The sequence below is a fragment of the Typopeltis vanoorti genome, chromosome 17 (genome assembly GCF_054136105.1).
Source record: "Typopeltis vanoorti isolate ZY-2024b chromosome 17, IOZ_Tvanoo_1.0, whole genome shotgun sequence".
Lineage (NCBI taxonomy): Eukaryota > Metazoa > Arthropoda > Arachnida > Uropygi > Thelyphonidae > Typopeltis > Typopeltis vanoorti.
In genome coordinates this window covers 105,395,463-105,422,980 of record NC_143565.1, presented here as the reverse complement: position 1 = coordinate 105,422,980, position 27,518 = coordinate 105,395,463, and the positions used below count along the sequence as shown (strand labels likewise).

The window sequence follows — 27,518 nt, the reverse complement described above, 5'->3', positions numbered from 1 at the left end:
TTCTAAATTCCTTGCAGTTCACTGCATTACTTTTTTTTGGTATAGGTATAAATATTAAGGTCAAATATCTTTTGGTAATTCTCCTTTGTTATAAATAAAATTTATTATTATTTTGGTTAAATCTTCAGTTCCTTTCTTCTGAAGTTGTTTCAGGAATTCTGCTGGTATTTCATCTATTTCTGCTGCCTTTCCACATTTTAGTTCTTTAATGGCCATCTCTACTTCTGCCTTCAAAATCTCTGGGCCTAGATCTTCTTCATATCTTCTAATAGCAACTCATTTGGTCTATTTTCCTTGTCATACAGATCTTCAACGTATTCCTTCCATCTCATGAGGATTTTATCCTCTTCAGTAATTTCTCCATTCTTATTTTTTTTATGCCTCTAAATTGAATTCCATTTCTCTTGTGATTTTGCTTCTTGCTTTTTCATACAAAAGATCATACCTTCCCACTCTCTCATAATTTTCCCCTTCTTCACATTATTTTTTAAGCCAATCTTCTCTACTTCTTTCTGCTCTCCCTTCTCAATTTGTCATTCAGGGTTCTATATTGTATTTTCCCTTCTAAAGTGTCTTTATTTTTCCATTTTCTTTTTTCTTCCATTAGAGAAATCATCTCATTAGTTATCCAAGGTTTTTTTTTTTTTAGCTCACATATCCAATTTATTTTCTGGATCTTCAGTTTTGACAAAACTTGTTTCCTTTAATTCTTTCTCCAATCTATTTCCAAATTCCTTGGTATTTTTTAATTTCTCTAAGTTTCATTTTTTCCTTTTCATAGATTCTTTTATTTTCTTCAGTTTCACATTTATTTCCATGAATAGTAGGTTGTGGTCAGAGTAAATATAGCTCCAGGATATATGCAAGCATTTTTTTACACTATTCTTGTATCTTTGCTTTATTATAATGTAAATCAATTTGACACCTTTCCATATTTCCTGGTTTTTTCCATGTATATAGTCTTCTCTTAGATTTTTTAAAACCAGTATTCATAATTATTAGCTTATTTTCTTTACAGAATTCCATTAACCTTTCCCCTCTCTCATTTCTATTACCTAGTCCATATATTCCTACTACACTCTCATCCTCTTCTCCCACAACTCCATTCCAGTCTCCCATTATAATCACTTACTATATAAGAAGATTAAAAATACTGCATAAATTAAGACATTAGAAAACTGAAGCATTTGTTTGTAGACTTCACAGACCATGCATGAAAAACTATGCATCCTCATCCCAGTTCTAGGTAATTATCTTCACTAGACCCAACGTTTTGAATATCAATTTTTTTTAATCGCTAAAAATTGATTTTTTTTTTTCAGAACCACTGCTTCATTATGTTTAAAGAATTTAAACACAGTTAATATCAAGAAGTTATGAAAATAATAATTAACCAGTCACATATCTAACAATTCCATTATAGCCAAAGCTAGGATGGAATTGTTATAGCCAAAGCTACTAATTGATGCAACTGAAACACTGAGTGTGTATATAAAAATGTTCCATAGTATGTTAAGGATTACCTTTGTATGGACTGTGAATTTCACTTTGTCTCGTTCACTCAAGGCATCAGAAATATCTACTACTAATGACTGATCAGTGAGGTCAATTGTATCTGAACGCATCTGTAAAATATTTCAATAACTTAATTTTAGTTCTATTATTACTCAAGCTTAAAGATGAAATACTATACATATATACAATAATAATATTAAAGCACTATAAACAGTCATGGAAAATTTCAAAAAATGGATGGAGAGAAAAAAAAAAAAAAACTCATGTATGAAATTTTTTTTTATGAAAGTGATTTTTCTCATACAATGCAATCAATTTCCCTGTTGAACCTTTTCATTAGTTTATAAAATGTGGTATTGATATATTTTCATTCAAACATACTTTAAAACGTACAGCATCTGGCCGAGTTTATTTTTACCATAGCAAAAACACCACTCCTAATAAACTCACTATAACAACCTAGCAAAGAGCTTGACCTCAGAGGTACAATGCTATTCTAATCGGAAACAACAATAATGAACTATCCATCATAATAAAACTCTTCCTCTTGTTCTTAAAGGTTCCCTATGGTGAAAGTTAGCATTTGATCTTCAAAAATGAATCTTGATTAAATGTTCACTAATTAATATAAACAAATGAATGGGATTGTCATGATTGAAAAGGCTACAATTTCCAATAAGATTTTTATTAATTACCTCTGATTTTTTTTTTTTAAGTGACTGAGTGGTTGCAGTGTGCATGTTTAAACAGTTTGGAACAAAACTAACAAAGAGCAACATGAACTGATAAATATCGAAAGCAAGATGGCAACCACTTTGTCTCTAAGCAATTTGCATTTTCATTTCAGTCACTGTTCTACAAAATATACTACATGAGTTCATTAAATTACATTGAAAAGTTGTGGATTTTTGAAGCAGATCAAAAGAGCATTTGTGAAGTCAACTTGAATGCAATGTTGATGGGTGGTAGTGTATTGGTGACTAGGTTAGAGAAGCAAGAACCCAATGAAAAGAACAAGTGCCTGTATGACAGCAAAGAAAGATTTTGAGAAAGGAGTGAGTAAGAAAGTTATGAAAAAATAGACTAGTGATTTTTTGCAAGTAGTCTTTTGTAGCATGAACAACAAAAGTGGGGGAAAAGTGAATAAGAAGCAAAAGACAACAGAACCATAGAAAAACAAAACAAAAAGGATGGTAAGCAAGTTGGTATAAAAGAAACACAAGAAGGTATTAGAAAAGAACTGGGCAAGACTGACAAATTAATTAAGAGAAGTGCAAAGTGACAGGGCATTTAGAGAAGAGTGGTTGTTGAAAGTGTAAGAAAGAAGGCGGCAGTGGTGCTAGAGGAATCAAAAGATTAATGACTGCAGTGAAAAGCAGGTAGTGTTGTATAGGGACTGTAGTAAAAAAAGAAGCAAAAATGGAGAACATACTGAAGTGCAAGAAGATATGGAGAGGAGGCACAAATTAACTATGCTAGTAGGAAGAACAAATGATTTGCAAGGAAGTCTGAATGAGGTAGCACAGGATATGAGTGCTACTGGAGACATTCAAGGAGAAGAAACAATTATGAATGGTGTGATAAGAAGAGATCTGAAGTATGTGGATATATGGGATAAATCTGAAGGGGGGAAAAGCCATTTGCTGGGATGGTCCGCATTTGAACATGGGTAGCAGTGTAAAACTGGGTATTATTATATTGAGGAGTATGAGGCTAGGCAAGAAAACTAAAATTAGACAGTGGGATGCATATATAAGCTACCATAATAAGTGCAAGATAGACGAGGAAATGCCAGATAAAAAAAAAAAGGTAGGATTATTATTATTACCACCCCAAGACCTCATGGAATCAAAGACTCATCTGGGAGGTCCTTTTATCACACACACACAGCTCATCATACTGTGTTTTAAACACATTCAAACTCTTTGCAGACACCACATTCTCAGGCAAGGCATTCCAATCATTCACAACTCTGCACAAAAAAAAAACTGCCTCTCACTCCTCTACTCACACCCTCTTTATACAATTTCCAGGGATGACCTCTGGTTCTCCCCCTGATCTCCCACTATTCTCTGTAGAACTTCTCCACCATTGATCTTATAACAACCCCTTACCAACTTTTAGGTCTCTATCATATCTCCCCTCTTACTCCTGTCCACCAGACTCAGCAAATTACATCTTCTCAATCTTTCCTTATACTCGACATTCCAGAGGTCAGAAACTACCTTAGTCTCCTTTGGATCCTTTCCAACATCTCTTCATCCTTCTGAAACCCGGTGACCAAATCTGGGCACAATAGTCCATGTGTGGCCTAATCAAAGCCTTATACAACAGAACAAGAATCTCCCTACTTCTACACGTCAGTGTCCTACGCATCATTCCCAGAAGCCTTTGTGTGGTCTTCACAATTTTGACGATGTGTCCCCTAAATTTTAGATCCTTATCCACTAATCACCCCCAGATCTCGTTTCCTCTACCTCCAACAATATATTCTCACCAAGCATAAATTCTGCATCCCATCTTTGTTTTCCAAATTTTAAAACCTTGCATTTTGCAACATTGAATTCACATCCCCATTTCTGTGCCCAATCACTCAATTTATTCAAGTCTTCTTGTAAGGCCACAACATCTTCACTACACTTCATGGTTCATCCCGACTTTGCATCATCTGCAAACAACTGAATATCTCCATCCAAATCTTCACCTATATCATTAATATACAAGTTAAACAGTAATGGACCTAAAACAGACCCCTGAGGCACTCCACTAGTGACTTTCCTTTTCCTGGATATCGCTCCCCCATACACAACTTGATACCTATCAGATAGCCAGTCTCTAATCCAATGCACCAATCTAATATCCAACCCCATCTGCTCTAATTTGACAGTCAACCTATCATGAGGTACTCTATCAAAAGCCTTTGCAAAATCCAAGTATATTACTGTGTATCCTTTTCCTCTGTCCAAGGAAGCAGTCACTTTATTGTAATAAGTAATTACTAAAACATGACCTCCCTTTATCAAATCCATGCTGTCCATCAAAGATAATACCATTGTTATCAACCCAACTCTGGATCCTAGTTCTCACAAGCTTCTCCAACAACTTAACCACAACACCTGACACACAGATAGGCCTATAGTATGATGACCTCCTTTATGAAGTGGCACAATCTTGCCCTCCTTCCACTCTTTAGGAACATGACCAAGTGCAAGACTCGTATTAAAAAAATGTCAAGGCAGGTGTCAACTCCCTGGTACATTCTTTCAGAATACATAGTGATACCCTCACCAACCAAGTCACTCTCCTTGCTTGGTCTTTGTAGACCTCATGGAATTGGTTATTTCCACTTCTCTTATGATGCCTCCACAATGCCTTTTTCTCTGTATCGCATGCTTAATCTCTTTATTTATCCATCTCACACCCACCTTATTTAACCTTCTCACCCTTGGAATACATTGTACATAGCAATACATAGGATGGCCTCAATGGGAAGTCATCTCTGCCTCTGTATTAGTTATGTCAAATGATGTGGTGAGCAATGGTGAGAAATGGACCAGGAGTAAGTTATGCACCAATGTAATGAATATTAAGAATAAAGGAGCAGTTTATGGTCCTGGTTTAAATAATAATAATCAGTATCTGCAAATCATTCATGTCAACTAAATCATGGTCAAAATATGTATTCCCAAGAATTGAATATGATGGTTATTGCAGCTTTCAAAAATGCTAAAGGATTAAAGAGGAAGTATTACTGATCTCAGAAGATCAGTCTCCTCCATGTAGAGTTTCTCTCTCCTAAGGTTGAGGTGAGCAGAAATTTGATATTTAGTGCAGATGTTGATGCAAGTCAGGAAATGTTCAGGCAAATACATTGGAGAGCAATAGAAACGAGTAATAATAATAATAATAATGGACAACTTTAACTACAGAAATTGACTGTAAGGAGGGAGGAAAAACATAGGACATCAGCATTTGGAATTAATATCTCACAATTATAATAGATGTCACCATGATGCTACCAGTTGGTGAGTAATCATGTGGAAGTGGTTAGATTCAAAATGCACAGAACAAAAAAATGTGGAATTAGAGCAGGACACTAATAAATTAAGGAACCAAATTGGTGTTATTGATCTGGCTTGATTATTATTATACAGGAACCTCTCCATGGAGTTCGAAGACTCACAACTGAAGACCCAACTATCACCTCTCCTTGAATCCATTAACAGACAAACACTCAACTCTGGTAACTCGTCCCAATCATTCACAAATCTCCAAGCAAAAAAACTAGTCCTTTACACCCCATTTAACCACACCTTTATTCAACTTCGAGGGATGACCCCCTTGTTCTGGTCTCTCTAGCCAAGTGCTGAAAGATTTCACCTGCATCTATTTTATAAAATCTTTTAAGCAACTTAAATGTTTCTATCATATCCCCCTTTCCTCCCTTTATCAACCAACTGCTGCTATCCACACACCTGTGTGGATTACAGATTGTGGACTGGGCAACTTGTATAAAGAACTTCTTTATACAATTGCAAATTGACTAGTCCTGAAAATAATTCAGGTGCAAACTCTTACACTTGGATAAAGGATTAAACAAATAATATAATCTCTTGGCATCTTTAATTTATAGATAAGAATTTAGAAATTTTTATAAGTGAGACATCCTACACAGGATATGACTGGTCTTAATGGAATACCATACAGTGGAACTTTGGGAAGACTACCATTGAGGTGTATGAGCCAAGAAAATTTTTAGCTTTTTCTTCTCGTCTTCTTCTGAGAAATTCAGGAATAGGCTTTTTATGTCCTGTCCTATTCCTACTCTGCAGATAAAGTCCCTTTCCACCATAATCTTGGACATCTAAGGTCTCTTCTTCCTGTAAGTTTATATTTATATGCTAATTTGGGGATCCTGAGTGTTATACTATATGATGTAGCCAATTTTTCTGATATTCTTCTATTTCTTGTATGATGTTTTTTTTTTTTTGTATCTAATCACTCTCTTATTTCTGCGTTTTTCTTTTTATCTAACCTAGTGAGTCCAGGAGAGGTCTTAGAAACTTCATCTGTGCTGCTTCTAGTTCTGTTTCTTTGTTTTAGAATCAAAGTTTCACCTCCAAATTTGAGAGATAGTTTAGAGATCATGTCATGTAATCTTAATTGAGCTTCTTTGGCCATTTGTTTTCCAAAATTTCTTTTAATTATGCCATTTATTTTATTGTAAATTTGTAGTCTTGCTTCCAATTGTGAATCAGTATTGTATTACGAGATTATATTTCCCTAGTATTTGAATTCTGTAACTTGTTCTATTATTTTATTGTTAAGCATAATTGTAATAAGCTTAACAATTTTTGAATGGTTTTCACACATTGCCATAGCTTTTGTTTCAGAGATTTTCATTTAAAATTTTTTTGCTATTTTATTTAGATGGCTAGTTGCAATTTGGAGTTTATCTTCTGAATTTGAAATTAGTAGTTGATCATCTGCATAAAGTATTGTATTTAGCTGTATTTTTATTTAGATGGCTAGTTGCAATTTGGAGTTTATCTTCTGAATTTGAAATTAGTAGTTGATCATCTGCATAAAGTATTGTATTTAGCTGTATATTATTTGTTAGTTTAACTCCACAGTTGTTTTCCATTCTTTTAGGATTCCGTTTATGTCGAATAGGATTGGGGATAAGCCATAACCTGGTCTTACTCTTTTATTTATAGTTATAGGTTCTGAAAATGTTCCATCTGCAAATTTTTGTTTCCCTGCATAGACTTTTTATTGCATTAATTAATTGAGGTATTTTATCATCTTGTAATATATTTTCCAGAGTAGATTTTTGTTCAAGTTATAATATGCCTTATCGTAGTCAATAAATAGAAGTGGGCAGATTAAATTCTTTTATTTTTTCTATGATCTGTTGCATTGTGAAAGAGGCATCTGTGCATGCTCTCCCTCTTCTAAAACCACACTGTTCTTCTTCTAAATAATTTGTTATATTTAATTAGTCTGTTCTTTAAAATGTTTGCATATAGTTTGATGCTGTTATTAAGAAAGTAATGCCTCTGTAATTTCCACATTTGTCCTTGGGATCTTTGTGAATATTTATTACTGCTCCAGTTTCCCATTCTTTTGGGATCTTTTGATATTTCCAGATATTATTGAAGAGTTTAAGTAGGTTTTCTTTTAAGCTATTGTCTGCATATTTAAAGAGCTCAACGCATATTCCATCCAGGTCTGGGCTTTTTCTATTTCTTGAGTTTTTAAATTCTTTTTCTGATTCTTCCATTGCTATTTCTTCTGTAGTTTCCTGTGTATTGATATCTTCAATTTCATTAGTTTTGTATTTCTTGTTTTTCATTCCACAATGTTTTATAGTGTTCTATCCAATCCACTTTGGAAATTAGATTATTTCTTAATTGGTCATTTTCTGCTGTTTGTAGATGCCTGAAAATTTTAAAACTTATTCTTTGGGGTCCCATGATATCCTGCCCTAATGATTTAACATATTTACTCCAATCTTCTCTGCATATATTTCTGGAAAGCTTTCTGACTTCAGCCCGTAGTTTCTTATATTCTATATAGTCAGCAGTGTTTTTACTCTTCAGATAGATTTTAAAAGCTTGTTTTTTCCTTTCAATTAATTCCTTTAAGTCATCATTCCAAGTTCTGAGCCATTTTTTGATTTTCCTCGATTTATATCCTAAACTTTCTTCCGCTGCTTTTAGTATGGTTTCCTTTATATTTTTCCAGTCAATTTCAATATTGTTTGTGGGTGGTTTTGTTTTATCTCTTATTCTGCTTTTATATAAGTTTCTGATACTCTCCTGTTCTAGGAGCTGAATTTTAAACTGTTTGAGATGTTGGTACATCATCTTTTTTTCTTTTGAAGTATGTGGTTCTTTTTATGAATTCAAATCTGCTTTCAACTAACATGTGATCGCTATCAATTTCACTTCCTCTAAAAACTCTTGTATACTTGATATTATTATTTAGTTTGTTGTTAATAATAATGTAATCTATTACTGATTTAGTTTCTCTTGCTTCCCATATGCACTTATGTATATTGTTATGCCTGAAGAACGTATTGCTAATTTTTAGACTGTTAAATATGCTGAAGTCTCTTAATAAAATTCCATTGTTATTGATTAACAATTCTTCTTCTGATCTAATGCATCCTGTTATTGGGTTATTTCCCACTCTAGCGTTGAAATCTCCATCAAGATTGTTGCTTCATTTTTATTTGTTTCATCAATACGTTCCTGAAGTTTTCCGTAAAATCCTTCTGTCTCTTCCATCTACTGGTGCATAAATTCTGAAAATGTTCGATTCATAATTTTCATTCTAACTGATTATTCTGTCTGATATCCAAGTATAATCTGAAATTTTGTTTTTCCATTTTTATTAATCCAAACTGCAACCCCAGATGAAGCCCATGTCTTCTGTAACTCTGGAGAAGATCACGAGAATCTTCCTGAATTTGAGATCCTTTCTTTTTTGTTTCAGTTACTGCTGCTATATCGATGTTTCTATTTTTTAGTTCCTGGTTTAGCTCAATCGTGTGTGTAATTCCATGGACACTCCAAGTAGCTATCTTTAATTTCTTAAAGAGTCCTTGTCCATTAGCCAGGTCAATTCCAATAAAATCCATTCTATTTTTCTTCTTCAGAGCTTTGCAAGTAATTGCAAATTCCCCTGGATAGGCTACCAACCTTTCGCAGGACGAGTTCAGTGGTGGGGCTGCCACCTTAAGGCCTCCAAAACCTGCTTTTTTGGGAGGGAAAACAGACTCCCACTGCACAAGATGGAAAAAACAATAGTATAATAGGAAAGACTCAACCCCTAGCCCTCAAGGGGAGGGGAGCAAGAACAACAACATGAAAGAAAAAGCGTAGGGACCAGTCTACAGATAATATACAGATGTATATTACATGAAGTAATGCACGGTCGCATCAGGTACCTCGGGTTTGCCGCTCCTGTACTCACTAAAGTGAGCCCTTGAAGTACTTTTTCTTCTGATCATCCCAAATAAACATAAGATAATTAAGTCTATTTAGTTGACTACAGGTAGAATCAAATGCGAGAGGCCTGCAAGTTGAATAGTCTTAAGTAATACGTTTTTCTCTTGCACTCTTTTCTATCTTAAAAAACCTTTCCCTTGTCAACCTTAGTAATAATTAAATGATTTCAACTATAAATTCAGAGAAAGATTAAGATGTGGAGGTTAAGGTTTTGCATAGCTTTTTTTTTTTTTTTTTTTTAATAAGTTAGGAAATTACCGACTTGGCTGATGATACCTATGATACTTGGGTAAAAACTTTATTAGCAGAGAATTTTAGCCTACGTTTTCCTCCAGTGTTATAATTCTACTTTTTCTTCAATGAGGTAGCCTTTTATGTTTAGGTTTTTATTCCATTTTACTTATCTGTGTGCATTTTTAGTTCAAATTTATCACAGCTCTTAATTTAACAATTTTGCAGAGCTCTTCACCTCAGTGATTAGTGTTGTATTGTATGCATATCTTATGTTATGTTTCTTCCACCAATTGAAATGCCTATTATGGTTTGACTTCCTGCATGATCCTTAAAAAGGGTCATGCAGGAAGTCAAAAACTCTAAACAGCATTGGTGATATACACATCCCTGTAGATTCCTCTTTTTTGTATCCATCCACTGTGTGAAAATATTGTGTATCCTGAGTGGATTGTTGGTTCTAGTATGTTTATTACTATCCTTAAATGAGTTCACACCAATGTTTAAGATTCCTATAATTAAAGAAAGTTTCACAGCTTATATAGCTAACAAAAATTATAGAATTTTTTCAAAATCTATGAAGCAAAAAGCTAAAATTTTTTTTTTGTACAGCAACTGATCTTTTAGATCAGAGATAGTGAACCTATGGCACGTCAGCGATTTACAGGTGATATCCTTTTATACGCTTATAAATTATTCAACTTTTTTAATTGTTATATGTACAAGTTAAATTTTGTTTTACACCAGAGAGCAGTTATGAAGATGTGCATATGATTGGTGCAGTATTAACAAAAGATCACATGACCCAAAGACAAAGGCAACCGACAATCGAGTTGAAAAGCTAATTCTCTTCAACCAAATTCCATAATATCTGAAACTGTCATAACAACATTCACTATATATTTCTTAGTTTTAACACGTTCACGACGGGGTGTCGTTTATCGTTCTGAAGGAACTTTTCTTTATCGGTAGACTCAACTCACACAAAATTTCAACCTTTGGTTGAATTTCATCGCTGTTTGTTTGCATTTGAGCTGGCAAAGGAACTCACACATGCATTATATGGCATGTTTCAATTTGTGGTAGAATTTTATTTGAAGTTAGCCTTTGTGATCTGTCATAATTACATTGAGAATTTCAAATGCAATAAAACAAACACTTATTTCATGTAATTGAAAAATTGGACAAAAGTTTTTAGTTAGATACTGTGTTTCCGGTGCAACATATGGTTTTGCTTGTCTATACAGCATAGTTTCTGTGAGAGGGGACATGCGATTCATTAGTTAGTGCCGTTTTTATTTTAGCTGTCTCTAATTACACTATTTGTTGAGAAATATACTACACAGACCGCAAAAGCCTCTGTACCTTAATCAGGGATACAATAAAACTATTTGTTTTTATTGCATCTGCAGTATAATGGTTGTTGGGGAGGGATTGTTGTTAACTGCAAGGAGTGAGTTACTATCGCCGCAATGTGAACATGTTTAAACATTTTTCATGCAAAAGGCATATGCAACACTTTTTAATGTCTTTTTTTTTGTAAAGTAAAATCAGGGGTACCAGTTATACGCAAGGGCGAGTTATTTTCGAGTAAATATGGCAAGCGTTTCGCCGACAAGTTGACATCCTTCTGCTGCTTCCCTTGCTCAGGTAACTTTGATGGCGAGTTACAATGCATAAATATTTTTCTCGCTACTGTTTCTTTTTTTTTTCAAACCAATATAATGATAATCAATTTAATAATACAATAATCAATTTTACACTGAATATTATAAATTTATATATAAATAAATATTATAAATAAAAGAAAATATTATAAATAAATATACAGTATATATTATAAATTTATAAATAAATTAAGTTAGATTAATTTTCTCCCTATTAAAAACTGCCCGGCATGTCAGCAAATCGATTAGTAAATTTTTGGCACGCGTGTATAAAAAGGTTCGCCACTAAAACAGTAGTGTATCAAAAAATATTAAGGACTGTATCATCACATGTGCTGTTTCCACTTCTGAATTCATGCTTAAGCTTTTATTATCATAACCCCAAAAATGAAAGGTCAAGACCTATAATACAACAATGCTATATGTGGATATGGAGATTAAGAAATATAGCAATAGATTTCTTAAACTAGTTGCATTGTATTCAGTGGGAAAAACAGTACTGGGTGATATTGTTTCAAAAGAACAGAGGTGGACGGAATGGTGGAGGATGAGAAATTTGTTCAAGTGTTTGAAGTTTGACAGTTATGAATGTTGATTAGTAGTTGCTCTAGTTCTTGCATGATTAGGATAATGTGAAGAAATATAGTGGCCAGTTCAGCAGAAAAGTGCTTCTGAAAGTACTTACAGAAAAGGCATGTTCCCAAAACAAATCTCATACTAAGTTCCTCCTTCCCCACCAGCAACTTTCATCCAAAAGGGGGAAAAAAATTATTCTTCATCGCATCCAGAAGTATATGAAGTCTGATATGATGCAAGGGAAATGTTTCAGCACTTGGCTAGTGGAGGCAGAAAAAGAGGTCATACCTGGAAGTTGGATAAGAGTGTGGTTAGCAAAAGGCACGAGGACTAGATTTTTCACTTGTAGAATGGGAAATGAATTGGGTTGCATGAGTCAATTCTGAATGCTTTGCCTGTTAATGGTTTCAAAGAGAGGTATGATAGATAATGTTGATAATTAAGGTCTCCCACAATGACTAATATAGGACTCCATGGAAGTTCCCATGCAATAATAACACACAAGATCATGGCAAAAACTTACAATCCCATACAATCAGGGTACATCTGAAAAGATATCCAGAGTGCTTAATAAATAAACTCCATACTACATTTAAACCATATATCAAACCAGTAACCTCCACCCAAAAGGGAGGGGGGGGGCAGGATTATCCTTTATCGCATCTAGAAGTATATGAAGTACTTGCACATTAAATTGACATCCATTTGCTAGGAAAAATGGATTGTCAAATTTAATGTGGCAAAGTGTAAGGTTATGCACTTTGGGGTGAAGAATAGCAGCAGTATATCACATTGGTGGAACCGTACTCCAGGAGATTGATGAGGCCAGGGATTTGGGAGTGTTGGTGGATAAGGAATTGAAGTTTAGGGGGCACATTGCAAAAGTGGCTAAATCAGCTCATCAAATCACTTGGTTGCTGAAAAATACTTTAACAAGCAGAGACAAACAAGTTGTTGTTCCTCTGTATCGAGCCTTGATAAGACCCCATCTGGACTACCGTACCCAGTTATGGGCACCAGGGTTTCTTCATGATGGGGAGGAAGTGGAGAGGATCCAGAGATGAGTGACCAAGATGATAACAGGTCTGTGGAATGAACCTTATGAGAATAGGTTCAAGATTTGTGGGTTGCAGAAATTGGTCGATAGGTGGAAAAGGGGCGATATGATTGAGACATTCAAATTGCTGAAGGGTTTCTATAAGATTAATCCAGAAGATATTTTTGAAAATAGGACTGGTGGTGGGAGGACTAAGGGCCATGCATGGAAGCTGGGCAAGAATGTGGTTGACAAGGGTGTTAGAGCTAGGTTCTTTACTTGGAGAGTGGTGAATGAGTGGAATAAGCTGCCAGAGTGTGTTGTGGGTGCTATGACCGTGAATGAGTTCAAGGCAAGGTATGATAGATACTGTGTGAATGTCGAATAGTTGTTCTTGACATGATGTTAGGGCCTCCCTCGATGGGTCTGTCGACTCCTTGGAGTTGCCCGGAATAATAATAATAATAAAAGTGACCCAGTTTTTGTGACCTGGAGTGCTATGGACAGAAAGGAAGAAGTTCTGTTGCTATTCATTTTAAAGAACACAAAAAATACATTCAGAAGCATTGTTATAGCAAGTGAAGACCAGCAGAAGATATCTTGGACACCTTTCACAGGATTATGTGTAAAACCTAAAACATGCTACAAAGCAGTTATTATAAAGACAGCCTGTTTTTGAAATCAACAGCAGCTTTAAAACATTCCCCAAGCCTCCACAAAGTATGGCTGTATCAATTTACCAAAATTGATAGTTTTTGCCATGGTCTTATGTATTATTATTGCATGGGCACTTCCAGAGTCCTAAAGAGTCATTGTGAGAGACCTAAATTATCAACATTATCTATCATACCTCTTTGATCATATAAGCAAAGCACTCAGAATTGGCTCATGCAACCCAATTCATTTCCCATTCTCCAAGTGAAAAATCTAGTCCTCATGCCTTTTGCTAACCACACTCTTATCCACTTCTAGGTATGACCTCTTGTCTTGTTCTACCCCCCACTAGCCAAGAGCTGAAACATTCCCCATTTTAAAGTCAAATTAATACTTGTAAACCTCTTTTTATCCTATCCTACAATAGATGTTGGTACCAATTATGACTAGTTCTTTGTGTTGTCTTAAAATTTTAAACTCTTCCCACTACTAAATGAAAATACACAAAAGAATTTTAAATCTGTGTGTTGCAAGTAAAAATAAAGGCAAATATGGAAGAATATCGGCAGTGAATGCAGATGAGATTGTTCATATCACAAGTGCTCACTTCATTAAGATCTATCAACTTGGTGTACATAAAATTGTGCACAATGCTACCACTACATTAGATGAAGAGATAGGTGCTTACAAATCAGGTTCAAGAGCTGCTGCATAATCTGGATAGATATTTAGCAATACGGCAGAATAGTGTATATATATCAGCTCATGCACTAAAGGAACATTCAGCCAAATATGGCTTGGCCCTTGACATGTTTATATAACTTGAGTCTTAGTTAAGGAATGATCCCACAAGAATGTATGATAATTCCACTGTACAAGAGTGGTGCAAAAATTGATGTGAACCTATTGACCCATCTCTGGCACGAAGATTTTAGAGAAGTTGGCAAGAATTTGCATACAAAAATGGATTAAGACAAGCTGTATTTTGCAAATAAAAACATCTGTTTACTATAGGGAAGCTGTGCTTTAGCAGTCTACTCATATTTTATAATGTTACAGCTAAGTTAGATAAAAGGGACTGGATACACTATGATACTGTTAGATTTTGCCAAGGCATTTGATAAGATATGCGAAAATGCTGTTGCATAAATTGGAGAATAGGGGATTGGAATATAAAAACTCTTGAGTTGATAAGGGTTGCTCTATCAGAAAGCAGTATATGGTGGGTGTGAATCTACCAGATTCAAAAGTGACCAGTGACGAATCTCAGAAAATCAGTCCTTGAATCATTATTGTTCAATCTGTACATTAATACTGGAAAGGATCAGAAAAGAGACATTCAGTTGTTTGCTAATACTGCAAAGATAGGCTAGGCAATCAGGGATGCTACTGAAATATAGCACTAGAATGATTTGAATAAACTGGATCAGTGGGCAAATGATAATGGCTGTTAATTTAATGTTAGTAAATTCAAAGTTACGCACTTTGGAATGATGAAATTTCCAGCAGCATATTACATTGCTGAGATTATGTTACAAAAAATTGATAAGGCTATGGGTCTTGGAGTTATGATAGATAGGAAACTGAAGTTTAAAAGATCCCATTGCAAAAGACAACTCAGAATAATTGCTGTTGTTGAATATGAATAATAATAAATGTTGAAACAAATAAACAATGACAAGTTAATACTCTAAATTTTCTGTGAAAAAGAAAATCGCAATGCTCCTAAAATGTTAACGGTAGAGAAGAAAAAGCTAAACTATTTTGCTGATAGAGCAGATGCTTTTATAATGACTAGGCTAATAAGTTGATTTGACAAAAGACTAGATTAGAGCAGAGACTGTATGCAATTAAGTGGTGAGCAGAAGATAATGTATGAGGGTGGTTCCATAAGTTTCCGGCCTAACTTTTAGAGGCGATAGAAAAAAAAAAAAAAAACTATCACTTTTGAACATAATCTCCCTTTACTTCACACATCTTTGAATTAACATTTCTATGTCCTTGAAAAAATAGTCTGTACTATTAATTCAACCTTGGTATCTCTCCCAGGTCTGGCTTCCACTGATGAGACCTCAAAAGGTCAAAACCAGTCTGGGTAGTGATCCATCCCATAATGCAGAGCATCATACATGTCTGTAGGGATATATGCTTTGAATTATGGGATACTAATGCAAGTGATGTGAACTCATTAGCCTCTATATACAAGTAGCCCAGTCATGAAATTACTTCCCACACAAACTTTGTTAATCCTCTACAGTTGGATAAAGGATTAAAACCAAGAATATAAATTTCTTGGCATCTTTAATTTATAGTATAACCAAGTGAAAAAACTTTCAACAAAAAAAAAAAAAAAAAAAAATTCAGATTGCAATTCAATGTCCTTGTTGCTAAGCAAAACCCACTTCATACTGTTCCATAAAATTTAGTAGCTAACATCTCAGGATGCCCTTTAAATGAAATCTACACTCTTTCAAATGGACATGAATTTGCCATAAAAAGATAACTTACCTAGATTTCCTTAACATTGAACAGAAGTTATTCTCTCGTTTCATCTGTGCCATTGAAACCAAAACATCCAACTACAAAACATCGATTTAGTTGAAATGAAAGCTTTAGAATCCTTAAGATTGTAATAATTGGCTTATTATTACTAAAGCTGAAAAGCAGAAAGCCACAGTAGCTATGGATAATTCAAATAAAAAAAATAATAAAAAACACATATTAGAGGATAGATTGCCATACAAGAATTTGGATCAGTAAACTCACTACTAGATGAAGTTGTAAACACAGATGGAGGCACCATAGAAGAACTGATTTTGCTAGAACCCCTTAGTTTTATTGTTTACCTAAGATGCATAAAGAAGGCATTCCTTTTCTTCCAATTGAAGACTATAGATTTGTCTACTTATCACATAGTCAAATTTTCAAGCATTTATTAAAATCAGATTAACTCCTACTGCATAAAAATTCATCTAATTTTCAAGGGAAGTGAAAAATGTTTCCCTACAACCCACTGATCTAATGGTTAGCTTAGATATAGGTTCTCACTTCACTAATGTACCTCTAGATATTTTCTTTCTCAAAAAAAATTTTACAGTCAAGGTGAAAGAACTGCCATGGGAAGTCTACTCTCCCCTGCTCTCACAGAACTTCTATTTAAAAGATTTAAAATATATCCCGTTTTCATCCATATACCCTCAGCCTTCATTTTGGGTTTGTTTTGTTATACAGACATTTTTGTGATTGGTCCCCATAATAAAGAAACATTACCTACTTTTTATCATCATCATCTAATACAAAACAATCTACACCCACAAATTAAATTTACTATGGAAATTTAAAAAAGAAATTATCCTCCTTAGATCTTGTACTCATCAGGTGAACTAATTACTTCCATTTATCATCAAAATGCTTATTCTCAATGGACACTACATTCAACTCAACATCCCTCCAAAAGACTGGAATTATCAAAAAAAAACTACAGTACAATGCTCACACTATATATGTTCTACACCTCAACAGTTACAGCAAGAACTCTTAAATATCAATGATATAGAAAAGTAATGGCTTCTCAGAAAGGACCACGTCTTTGTTTCATTCCTATAATCCTAAATAACAAGGAAATAAAATGTTGAATCCCTGTCCCATATATTTCTGGCATCTCAGAACCAATTTCTGGAATTCTTAAGAAATACAATTGTGGCTACTTTTCTCCCATCAACAAATTATCATCATGGTTTCCATCTTCCAAAAATAAGTGCCCCTCTGGCTCTTCATTTCATCTGCCGAGTTCCTTGTGATTGTCATCACTCTTACTTTGGACAAACTGTACGCTTGGTGGAAAAGAATACCAATCTTGCATCAGCAACAGGAAATGTGAATTCTTTAGCACAGCATAGAATAGATACAGACCATAATATCATAGGGTCTGAAACATGCTTACTTCATCTGTGTTGCTATAAATTTTAACATTTATTTAAAGAAAGCACCGAAGCCTTACTTAAACATGTTTGAAGGTTTTTCCACTTAGTTTAATCCTTTATCTAAGTGTAAGCAAACAAAAGATTGCACCTGAAGTATCTTCAGGACTGAGGCAACTCTGTGGTAAAGGTGGACCAAGATCTCATCACTCCTTGTTTTTAGATTTAGAGAAACATGTTGGAAGTTTTTTTTTAAACTTCCATCATTTTTTCGAAACCAGTCTGGGTTGTGGCCGTTCCCTTAATGCATAGCATTATACATGTCCGCAAGGAGATGTGCTTTGCATTATGGGAGATACTAAGACAAGGAGTGATGAGATCTTGGTCCACCTTTACCACGAGTTGCCTTAGTCCTGAAAATACTTCAGGCGCAAACTTTGTTTGCTTACACTTGGATAAAGGATTAAACTAAATTTATTAAAGCCTTACTTAACAGTAAACTTAAATCAGAACAATCCTCTAAGACGTGAGAGTCTTGTTTTAAATCACATTATTTTTAAAGAAGTTTTTTTAATAGTTAATATCTAATAACACAAATGTTTCCTCAGTTATACCTTTGCATTGTATATATCACATTACATGGCTCTCACTGTTTCAAATCAATCCACTGTTCACATTCTACCTTTTAATTACCATTGCCACTGATAATGGCCTGTAATATATGGATTTAAATAAATATTTCCTCGTGTTTTAGTGTGATTTGATGGAACGAATGCTGTTAGGAAGCACAAGCGGGTTGGTGCATCCAATGAGATGCCTCCTCAGACCACTACTTCCACCATAAGCATCCCTTTCAGATATTAGAGGGAATGATAACTTGTCCCTGGTTCTCTCCAGATCAGAGAATGCTTAGTATTGCTTTGTAGAACAAATCATACCTCACCTGCAAACAATTACTGCCGCCCACTGGTCTTGGGTCCAATCGACGAGTCAACTCTAAGAGTGAGGATAGGAGCATTAGGACTGCCAGGAGATAGCATACGGACCACCTTCATAAAGTCTTCTGTGCATTGTGAAAGCAGTGTTCCAATAGTCAACACAAGGTCAGATTATAGCTAATTTGAGGTAGCACTCCTGTTTCTGCAAATAGCAGGATAAACTGGAGATGGTCACCCACTGTGGTTGCACCTTGTGGCATTCTTTTTTTATATATATATATATATATATATATATTAGGCACCTACTTTACAACTCTCCACTCCACCTCATCAACCCATCATCCACTGTTCACCACCACCACTAGTATTTTCACAGACAACCACAAACATCCATGCCCACGGCAAGATTTAAACCCGCAGCCTTTTGGCTGGAGAGCAGATATGCAAGACCATGTGCAAGACCATAGCAATGTGCAAGACCATGTCTTGCACATTGCTAGTTCAATCTTCTGCACAATCCCTTTTATTCCACATTTACTGCATTAGCTTTCCACAGCACCTACTTATTCTATTATCTATTTCTACTTTAGTTTGCTACTTCAACTGTTTAGCAAACCTAAACAGTTGAAATGCATAACCTGACATACTGAAGTAATGAAAAAGAATCCAGAAGTAAGTGATGAAGATAAACATTTGTGGAATGCTTCTTAAAGATATATTGCAAGTTTATGGGGTTACAGCTGTCGAATGTCAGCAAACAGCATGATAGGCTTCCCTATCAATTTTCAAAACTCCAAGAACACTTATATTGGCTGATCATAAAGAATGCATACAGGAAAATGAAACTGATGCAGGTTTCCTTCCTTCATTTTCATACATGCTACCACAGCACAAATGAAACAGGACATCACATCCTTTGATTTGAAGAGGGACCCAAGTTTGATTTTTATTTCATTGAAATGAGAATTGTGGTCTTCAATTAAAAAAAGGTGTTAGTTGATCTCACACTGAGGTAGCAAGGGTTTTTTTCTCCCAGATTACATTTTTATCTTGTATACATGCAAATAAGTCACAGAGCACACAAAAATACTATCAATGAGTAGCAGATGGAGGACAAAGTATGAAGATGACAAGTTATGTAAAATGCTCTCCCACCTCTCAGGAGTTTCTTTTTTTAAAAAGAGATTTGTGTAGTACCATCATGTACATCAGGAATGTCATGAAATTCATCAATAAAAAAAAAAAAAAGACAATATTATCATATCATATTTGTCACAGTAATTTAATGTGGCTAATGAAATAAAACCTGTATACTTAGGTCAATATCATCTGTGTGAAGTAAACTTATTATCTGGCATTAATTTGAACATCAGTATAAAAGATGTTTAATGCATCTCAACTATTAGCTTAATAATGACATTAGGATTGTATGCTATCTATCCTTCTGTACATTCATAATATGCCCAATCCTCAACTCTTTGTGACACCCCATTATTTGTTATCTAGCTGGATACTGAATGAGTAAGAATGGGCAATTTGAAATTTTCCTGACCAAATTTTATTCTGTATTGGCTTAAACCAAAACAGAATGATGGCACAACAAGATAAGTCATGGCAGGTAGGGCACTGCTCACTTAAACAAAGCTGACAGAGTTGTTACTGGTTAAATGTAGAAGAGATTTTCCTAGAAAGGAGAGAGGCAGGTTAGAACAAGAGGCCAACTTTGGAAGCTGGGTAACAAAAGGTAAATGAGTCACAGCATCATGAACTTTGTATGAAAGTGGGAATCTCCTGTGATGAAGTCTTGATTACATGCATCTTCAGAGATTATATTCCATGATTATTAATACTAGCCCAGTGGAGTCAAAAGACTCATTGCAGGAAGCAAACTGTTACAAAGCCCATCAAAGTTTTAAACTCATTCATTCAATCTATCTGCATTCACCATAATGTCAGGTAATGTATTTCAGTAACCAACTACTCTCCATGCAAAGAACCTACTCCTTATAACTGGTAACAACTTAAATGTCTCAATCACATGCCCACTCTTCCTCCTATTCACAAGGCTTCGCAAACTGCATTCCCTCAATCTGTCCTCATATCCCAAAGACCAGTTACAACCTTAGTCTTCTATGGACCCTTTCCAACATATTTTCATCACCATGAAAACCAAGAGACCAAATTTATGCACAATAATTCATACAAGGCTTGATCAAAAACTTATACAAGGAAATCAGAACCTCTATTTCTACATGTTAGGGTCCTCTGCATCATTGCCATAATCTGATGTAATGTCTTCAACTTGTGCAAGGTAACCTCTGAACTTCAGATCTTGTCCACCACCACCACTCCAAGGTCTCTTATCTCAACTTTTTCCAAAATTGATTTCCTCCAATGATTTCTAAGTTACCTGTCATAATATCAGGTTTTAGAAATCCTTATTTCACCTAACAATTCTTAGCCTAGTTTCACTTCTTTATGATAAAACCTCTATTACAGTTATCTGGACTTGGAACTTGTTTATAATCAAGTCTTTCTGGATTATGTAGTCTCTAGCCACTCCAAGCTTTTAAAACATGCCATATTTTATTATTATTATTCAGGCCTCCATGGAGTCAAAACTCTCATCATGAAAGGTCCTTCCTAAGAAGCACAAAGTCTATCAAGACTCATCGAGGAGAGGTCCTCCCCCCTAAGAAACACAAAGTCTATCATACCACTCCTTGACCATTCTTGCTCTCACCACTCCATCAGGCAATGCATTCCATGGTTCAACCACCCTCCATGCAAAAGAAACCACTCCTCACCCTCTTGCTTACAGTTTCCTTTCGTAACTTCCAGGGATGGCCTCTTGTCATCACTCCTTCCCGTTGTTCAACCAAGCGAAAGAACTCCCCAGTTCAACTCTGTAACCACCTCTCAACAGCTTAAAAGTCTCAATCATATCACCTCTCCTTCTTCTATCCACCAAACTCTACAGTCCACATTCCCTTAGCGCCGATCCTCATAACTATCATTGTACAGTCCTGAAACCATCTTTGTTATCTGCCTTTGTACCCTTTCCACAGTTAGTTTATCTCCTTCAAATCCTGGGGACCAAATCTGAGAACAATACTCCAAGTGTGGTCTGATCAGGGTCTTGTACAACGGAATGATAACTGTTTTATCTCTGCAGGTCAGTGTCCTTCTCATTATTGCAGCAATCCTCTGTGTTACCTTCACAACATGTCCCCTACATTTCAGGTTTCTATCAATCATCAATCCCAGATCTCTTGTCTCTCCTACTTCCAGTATAACTCCTCCCATAGAGTATGCAGTGCCCCATCGATGTTTCCCAAACCTCAAGACTTTACATTTTGCTGCATTAAACTGACACCCCCATTCATTTACCCATCTACCTAGCTTATCCAAATCCTCTTGCAGGGCTGCCACATCTGCACTATTACTAATAATCCTTCCCAGCTTTGCATCATCTGCAAACAACTGAACATCCCCCTGCAATCCACTGACAATGCCATTGATATAAAGATTACCATTGTATTTTACCATTTCATATTTCTGATGTTTTTTTTCCTACTTCAAGAATTCAGATTACTGTTAAATGCATTATTCCTAAATATTTTCCCATTGTTTTATTTGCTTAATTTTCAAAAGAATTATTTTTAAATGCAAGATAAATCTATTGGGTATCATAAATGGGCTAAGAGAGCTAGATAATCAGATAATCCAGGATATCCTTCAAATCCTATCAAGGAGACAAAGAACCTTTATCAGGGCTTTTCAAATGAAGGTTAATAAGCCAGTTTCATACAGAGTTGGCAGGGTTTCTCATTCTGCAAAACAGTCAGAAGAACAAGCATAGGCATAATACACTGGCTTCATAGCCTTAGATGCTTCAGCTGCAACTACAAAACCAACGACCAAGATCCCCCACTCTAAAAAGACCATTTCAAGCATCTGCAATTTCCAATAAGCACATGGAGGCATCAGCATCAATAATGGAAATCATCTACTACCCAGTGGCGCACTCAAGATTTAATCTTGGGGGGGGTTGAGTAGATGATTTGAGAATACACACTATGCATTGCACACGAGCTATGACCGAGTATCTGCAATGATCGCCAATACATGATACTCATGATCTCCTCTGGCCCGGCTCAGGCAAATGAAGAAGTGCCCGAGCACTACTTCATTCGCTTTGTGTTCACACCGGCCAGGATGCTATAGGGTATTCCCACCTTATGTGATCGCTAATTCATAAGTAGCATAGAAATAGAAGACAACATAAATTTTTAAAAAATAATAATTTTAATTATGAAATATTTTTTCGAAATTTTTCTAGTGTTTTTTTTTTTCCTTTTTCTTTTGGGGGGGATCCAGGGCCCCCTTGGCTCCCTCCCTGGGTGTGCCAATGCTACCACCTAATACAGTTGCACACAAACAGAAGGATCAAGTTTAATCAATCACCTTTATGATAGACTTTTGTAGCACTTTTCTCTATTTCTAAGCTTTCTTAATAGTCTGCAAGACATCAGCCACCTTTATATGTTTTAGATTCTTTCCAAAATCATTATTTCTGTTTAGTAACTTTTAAACATACTCAGCTAAATTTTACTTTATACTCTTTAAGAGCACACTCTGATTTACAAGCAAGGAACATGCATTCATAAAATGCTACTGAACCTTCTAAATTCCACCATGCTTGCTTAACATAATATGCAGCCATTTTTCGATCTCTATGTACAAAGTCAGTTTCTCTCAGATTTCAGAATTGTCTTTCAAATATTTATTTATTACAGTCTACAGTTCATATCAAATGTTACTGATGATTCATTTCAAAATCATTAGTACACAATTTTCAATAGGATACTCATTTATATACTGCTCAACACTAGGTGATAGCCACTTTATTTAAAATCTCCGATATGCTTAATTTTGTGCAATCTGAAGATATCATTATTAACGATAATGAATCTGTTTAAGTCTCAAATAGTTAAAAAAAAAAGTTTATATAGTAGAATTGTCTGCACCGTTAGTATAGTGGTTATGCACTTCACAACCATATGCCTAGGGAAGGTGTATCTGTGGTTCAATTCCCATAGACAACGTGAGGAGCTTAAGGATCTTCCTCAGCCATAGCCAAGTTAGCTGGTCTTGGGCATGGACAGCAGGGTTTTCCCCACCAGTTTATCTGGGTTTTTTTTTATCCCACAAGCAAGCAAACTTACCCCATAAACACACAGAATACTGTCATAAATATAATACAGCAAGAAAGGCAACAGGAAACCAACTTTCTCATAATCATTTCCCTAGATGGTGGCATATATAACTGCCCCTAAACAGCCAAAAAGCTATAACCACAACAACAACATAGCAGAATTATAATAATGTTAGTAAATTAAACATTTAACAGTGCCAAGTTCATGAAAAATGAAGCTCAGCTTTCTCACAGAAAAAGTGAGAAACACTATTTACTTTTACCTGTTATCTATTCTATATATATAGAATAGATAAGTCGAAATTTGAAACATTTTTATGTCACGTTTTTGTCTTACCAGCCTGGAACTTGGGCACAATAGGCAGAGCCCATAGTGTGTGTGTGTGTGTATGTGTGTGTATATATATATATATATATATATATATATATATATATAGTAGGCAAAAATCTGAAACATTTTTACTGCTTACTTGTTGTAATAAGGTGACAAATGCACCAGATAAGGGTGATGCATACACGGTAGTATATTTAGACTTTGCAAAAAGGTATTTGATAAACTGGCAAATGATAAGTTGGATAAATTGGAATGGATGGGACTAGGCAGTAGATTAGTGCACTGAATGGACATTGGCTGCCTAATAGGTATCAGCAATTTGTCTATGGAGGAACAATATCCCAGAAGAGGAAAGTTACTAGTGGTGTATCCCAAGGGTCTCTTTTGGATCCAATGCAATTTAATTTGTATGTAAATAATATTTGGGAGATCTGAATAGTGATATATAGTTGTTTGCAGATGATACAAATTTGGGGAGAACTATCAGGAGTAGAGCAGATACCTTGGCATTGCAAGAGAACTTGAAAGCACTGGATAAACGGGCAAATGAGCGAGGTTATCAATTCAATGTTGCAGGTTTTGAAATTTGGGAAGAAAAGATGGGATGTAGAGTACACAATCAGTGGCAGAGGAGATGAGAGATCTAGGAATGATTATGGACAAAAGACAAAATATTGGGGATATATTGCTAAAATTGTAAGGACAGCACAGTGAATAATGGACATGATGTGAAGGGCACTGACTTGTAGAAGGATGTTATGGTTCTATTATATAAGGTTTTGATCAAGCCACATGGATTATTGTACGCAGATTGTCACCTGGTTTTCAAATAAAAAAAAAAGATGTATTGGAAAAAGGTTCAGAAAAGATTAACTAAGGTGGTTTCTGGAATGTTGAGTATGAAGACAAATTGAGAAAATGCAATTGGCAGACAAGAGGGGGGGGGGAATATGATTGAGACATAGTTGTTAAGAGGTTATTACCAAATTAATATGGGAGAGGTTTTACACAGAATGAGAATAGAAAAGAAGAGAACAAGGGATCTTCCATGGTATAAAGAAAGGTGCGAGTTGGGAGAGTGGATTTCTTGCATGGAGAGTGAAGAGTGATTGGAATGCACTGCCCAAGAGTGTGACAAATGCAGAGACAGTGAACATATTTAAAACAAACTGTGTGTGTGAGAGAGAGGCCTCTGGCAATGAGTCTCAACTATATGGAGGTTTGATGATATTTCCTAATTTTATGATCATGCAAATGTCCCTCTACTCTAAAATGGGAGATGCTAGTTTCTAAGGTACATTTTAAAAAGTGAAAGACAGTCAAGCTGCCAATGCATAAAATTTTCCCCTTGATATCAGAAAGGAAGTTAATAGACTCCAGTCAGAGTTCCCCCCCCCCCATACATGCCTCTATACATAGATGAAAGATAATATGGCAGTTTCTCATCATCCAATTTTCACACATTTGTCTGCTCCCATGATTAATTTACAAACTGATGGATAAATTTTCTCATCTCTTTGCAATTATACAGATGCTTTAAAATCAACAATTAAAAAATTAAAATTAAATTAAAGTAAAACTATTACTATTTTTGTAATTATAACTACATTCTGGTGAACAATAAATTTAGAGAATGGCCAGTTTTTAATCTTCTGTTTGTTACCAATGAATGAGAAATTACTGGTTAAAAAAACTACAAATTTTTGATTATTTAAAATTTAATAGTTCACAATTAAAAACAAATGAATTTCAAACATTGCATAATTAAACTTGTTGCGCAGAATTATCAATAAAATAATCTGCCCTCTGTTAAAATTGTCATGAGTTCAACTAGTTTTTAAAAAAGAAATTATCTTTACAAAATGTTAAGCTTTTGAGGCACTTATCCATTACATTAGAAATAGTAGCCTCTAAAAATTGAGACTGAAAATAACAACATGAAAACAAATTTTGACAAAATTCTGCTATCAATCTCTCACTCTATATAACTCACCACAGATTGAAATGCAAGGCTTGCCCAACTTATCTAGGACACCAGAACTGTTTCTACTTCAATAAAATAATGGTGAAACAAAATTTTCAAATAACCCAGAGTCCTAAAATGGCTTAGTCCAGCTCTCACTGCATAGTCACTTCTGATTTTAATATATATTAATATGAGTGACACACACACACACACACTCTTGTTCATATTATGACAGCATCTAACAAATTCTTTACCCAGTTTACTTATGTGAATGAAATTTAAATATTCAGTGTTACAACTGCATAAAAAATGATAAACCTGAATCAAAATAAAACTTAAATTATTACTAAAATAACAGCAATTCTGTTAATAAAGCTCTGTTAATTAAGCTTAAATACAAAAATATTTCATTTTGAAGAGAGCAGACTATACTACTAGCAGCAATAAATTCATTAAGATTAGGAGGCATCAAGTGCCATATTCATCACATAAGCTAAAGTGCAGTTAATTTAAGGGAGGGGGGAAGAACAAGTACCTTACTTGCTTAAATGAAATGTAAAGTTTACTTTGCTCATTTTCCTATCTTCTTCAATTCATTAAAAAAAAAAAATAAAAATAAAAAAAAACCTATAAGTAAATTATTAAACCTTATCATTATTAAACCTAAAGGGCGATACTTTTTTCTTTTTTTTTTTTTTTTTTTACTAAATTTCTTGTTATCTGTGGGTAGCTTGACTCCAGTTCTCAATATAAAGATGAGTATTTTCTTGCAGCACAACTAAATATTAGCTAGAATTAGGAACTTTACCTGTTCTATGACCGATCCTAGCAAAAATTAAAATTCCTGTTTCTTCTTGGGAAAAACTACATGCTTACACCAGAGATTAACAATCCTAAAATCAACTGTATGTAAACAGGATTAGAAAAGCTAGTGGTAGTGACTAGACTCAAACCTATAATTAAAAAAAAAAAAAAAAAAAAAAAGTTTCTTTTGCAGATCCAGTCTCATGAAAGTTACTATGTGTTAAGCAATTCTTACACTACCTAATAACCCAAAATTAAGTCATAAGATGATATGTTTCGTAGCAAAAGAAAAAAAAAAAAAAAAAAAAAGATGTCTTGCAGTTCAGTTTACTTTAATAAAAAATTGTCATATTTCACCGTAAAATAAGAAGCCTTAATAAAATTGATCAAGTAATATTTTTCAGAACTTTATTAGTCTATTAAAAACCATCAGTTGTTAATTGACAACTGTTTATACCAATAATACTTATGGTTTAGACATCTAAATGTAAAAATATCGATAAATGTCAACTAAAATCCCAACCAACAATATACCTGTCTGGAAGTAATTTTAATTCTTAATTATTTTTGCCACAAAAAGCAACCTGTTATGTAAGAAATGGCAATTTTATTTTTTTACACAAACTATGAAATAACCTAGAAAT

The 27,518-nt window shown here is 34.7% G+C and overlaps 1 protein-coding gene across 1 annotated transcript in view; it reads right to left on the bottom strand.

Annotated features, from left to right (window-relative positions):
• The window catches only part of Snx6 (sorting nexin 6), a 210,360-nt gene that overhangs the window by 181,721 nt on the left and 1,121 nt on the right, over positions 1–27,518 (bottom strand). Inside the window, exon 2 of the mRNA XM_090406978.1 lies at positions 1,524–1,625. Coding sequence (XP_090263104.1) covers positions 1,524–1,625 — 102 coding nt within the window. The remainder of the gene's footprint in view (positions 1–1,523; positions 1,626–27,518) is intronic.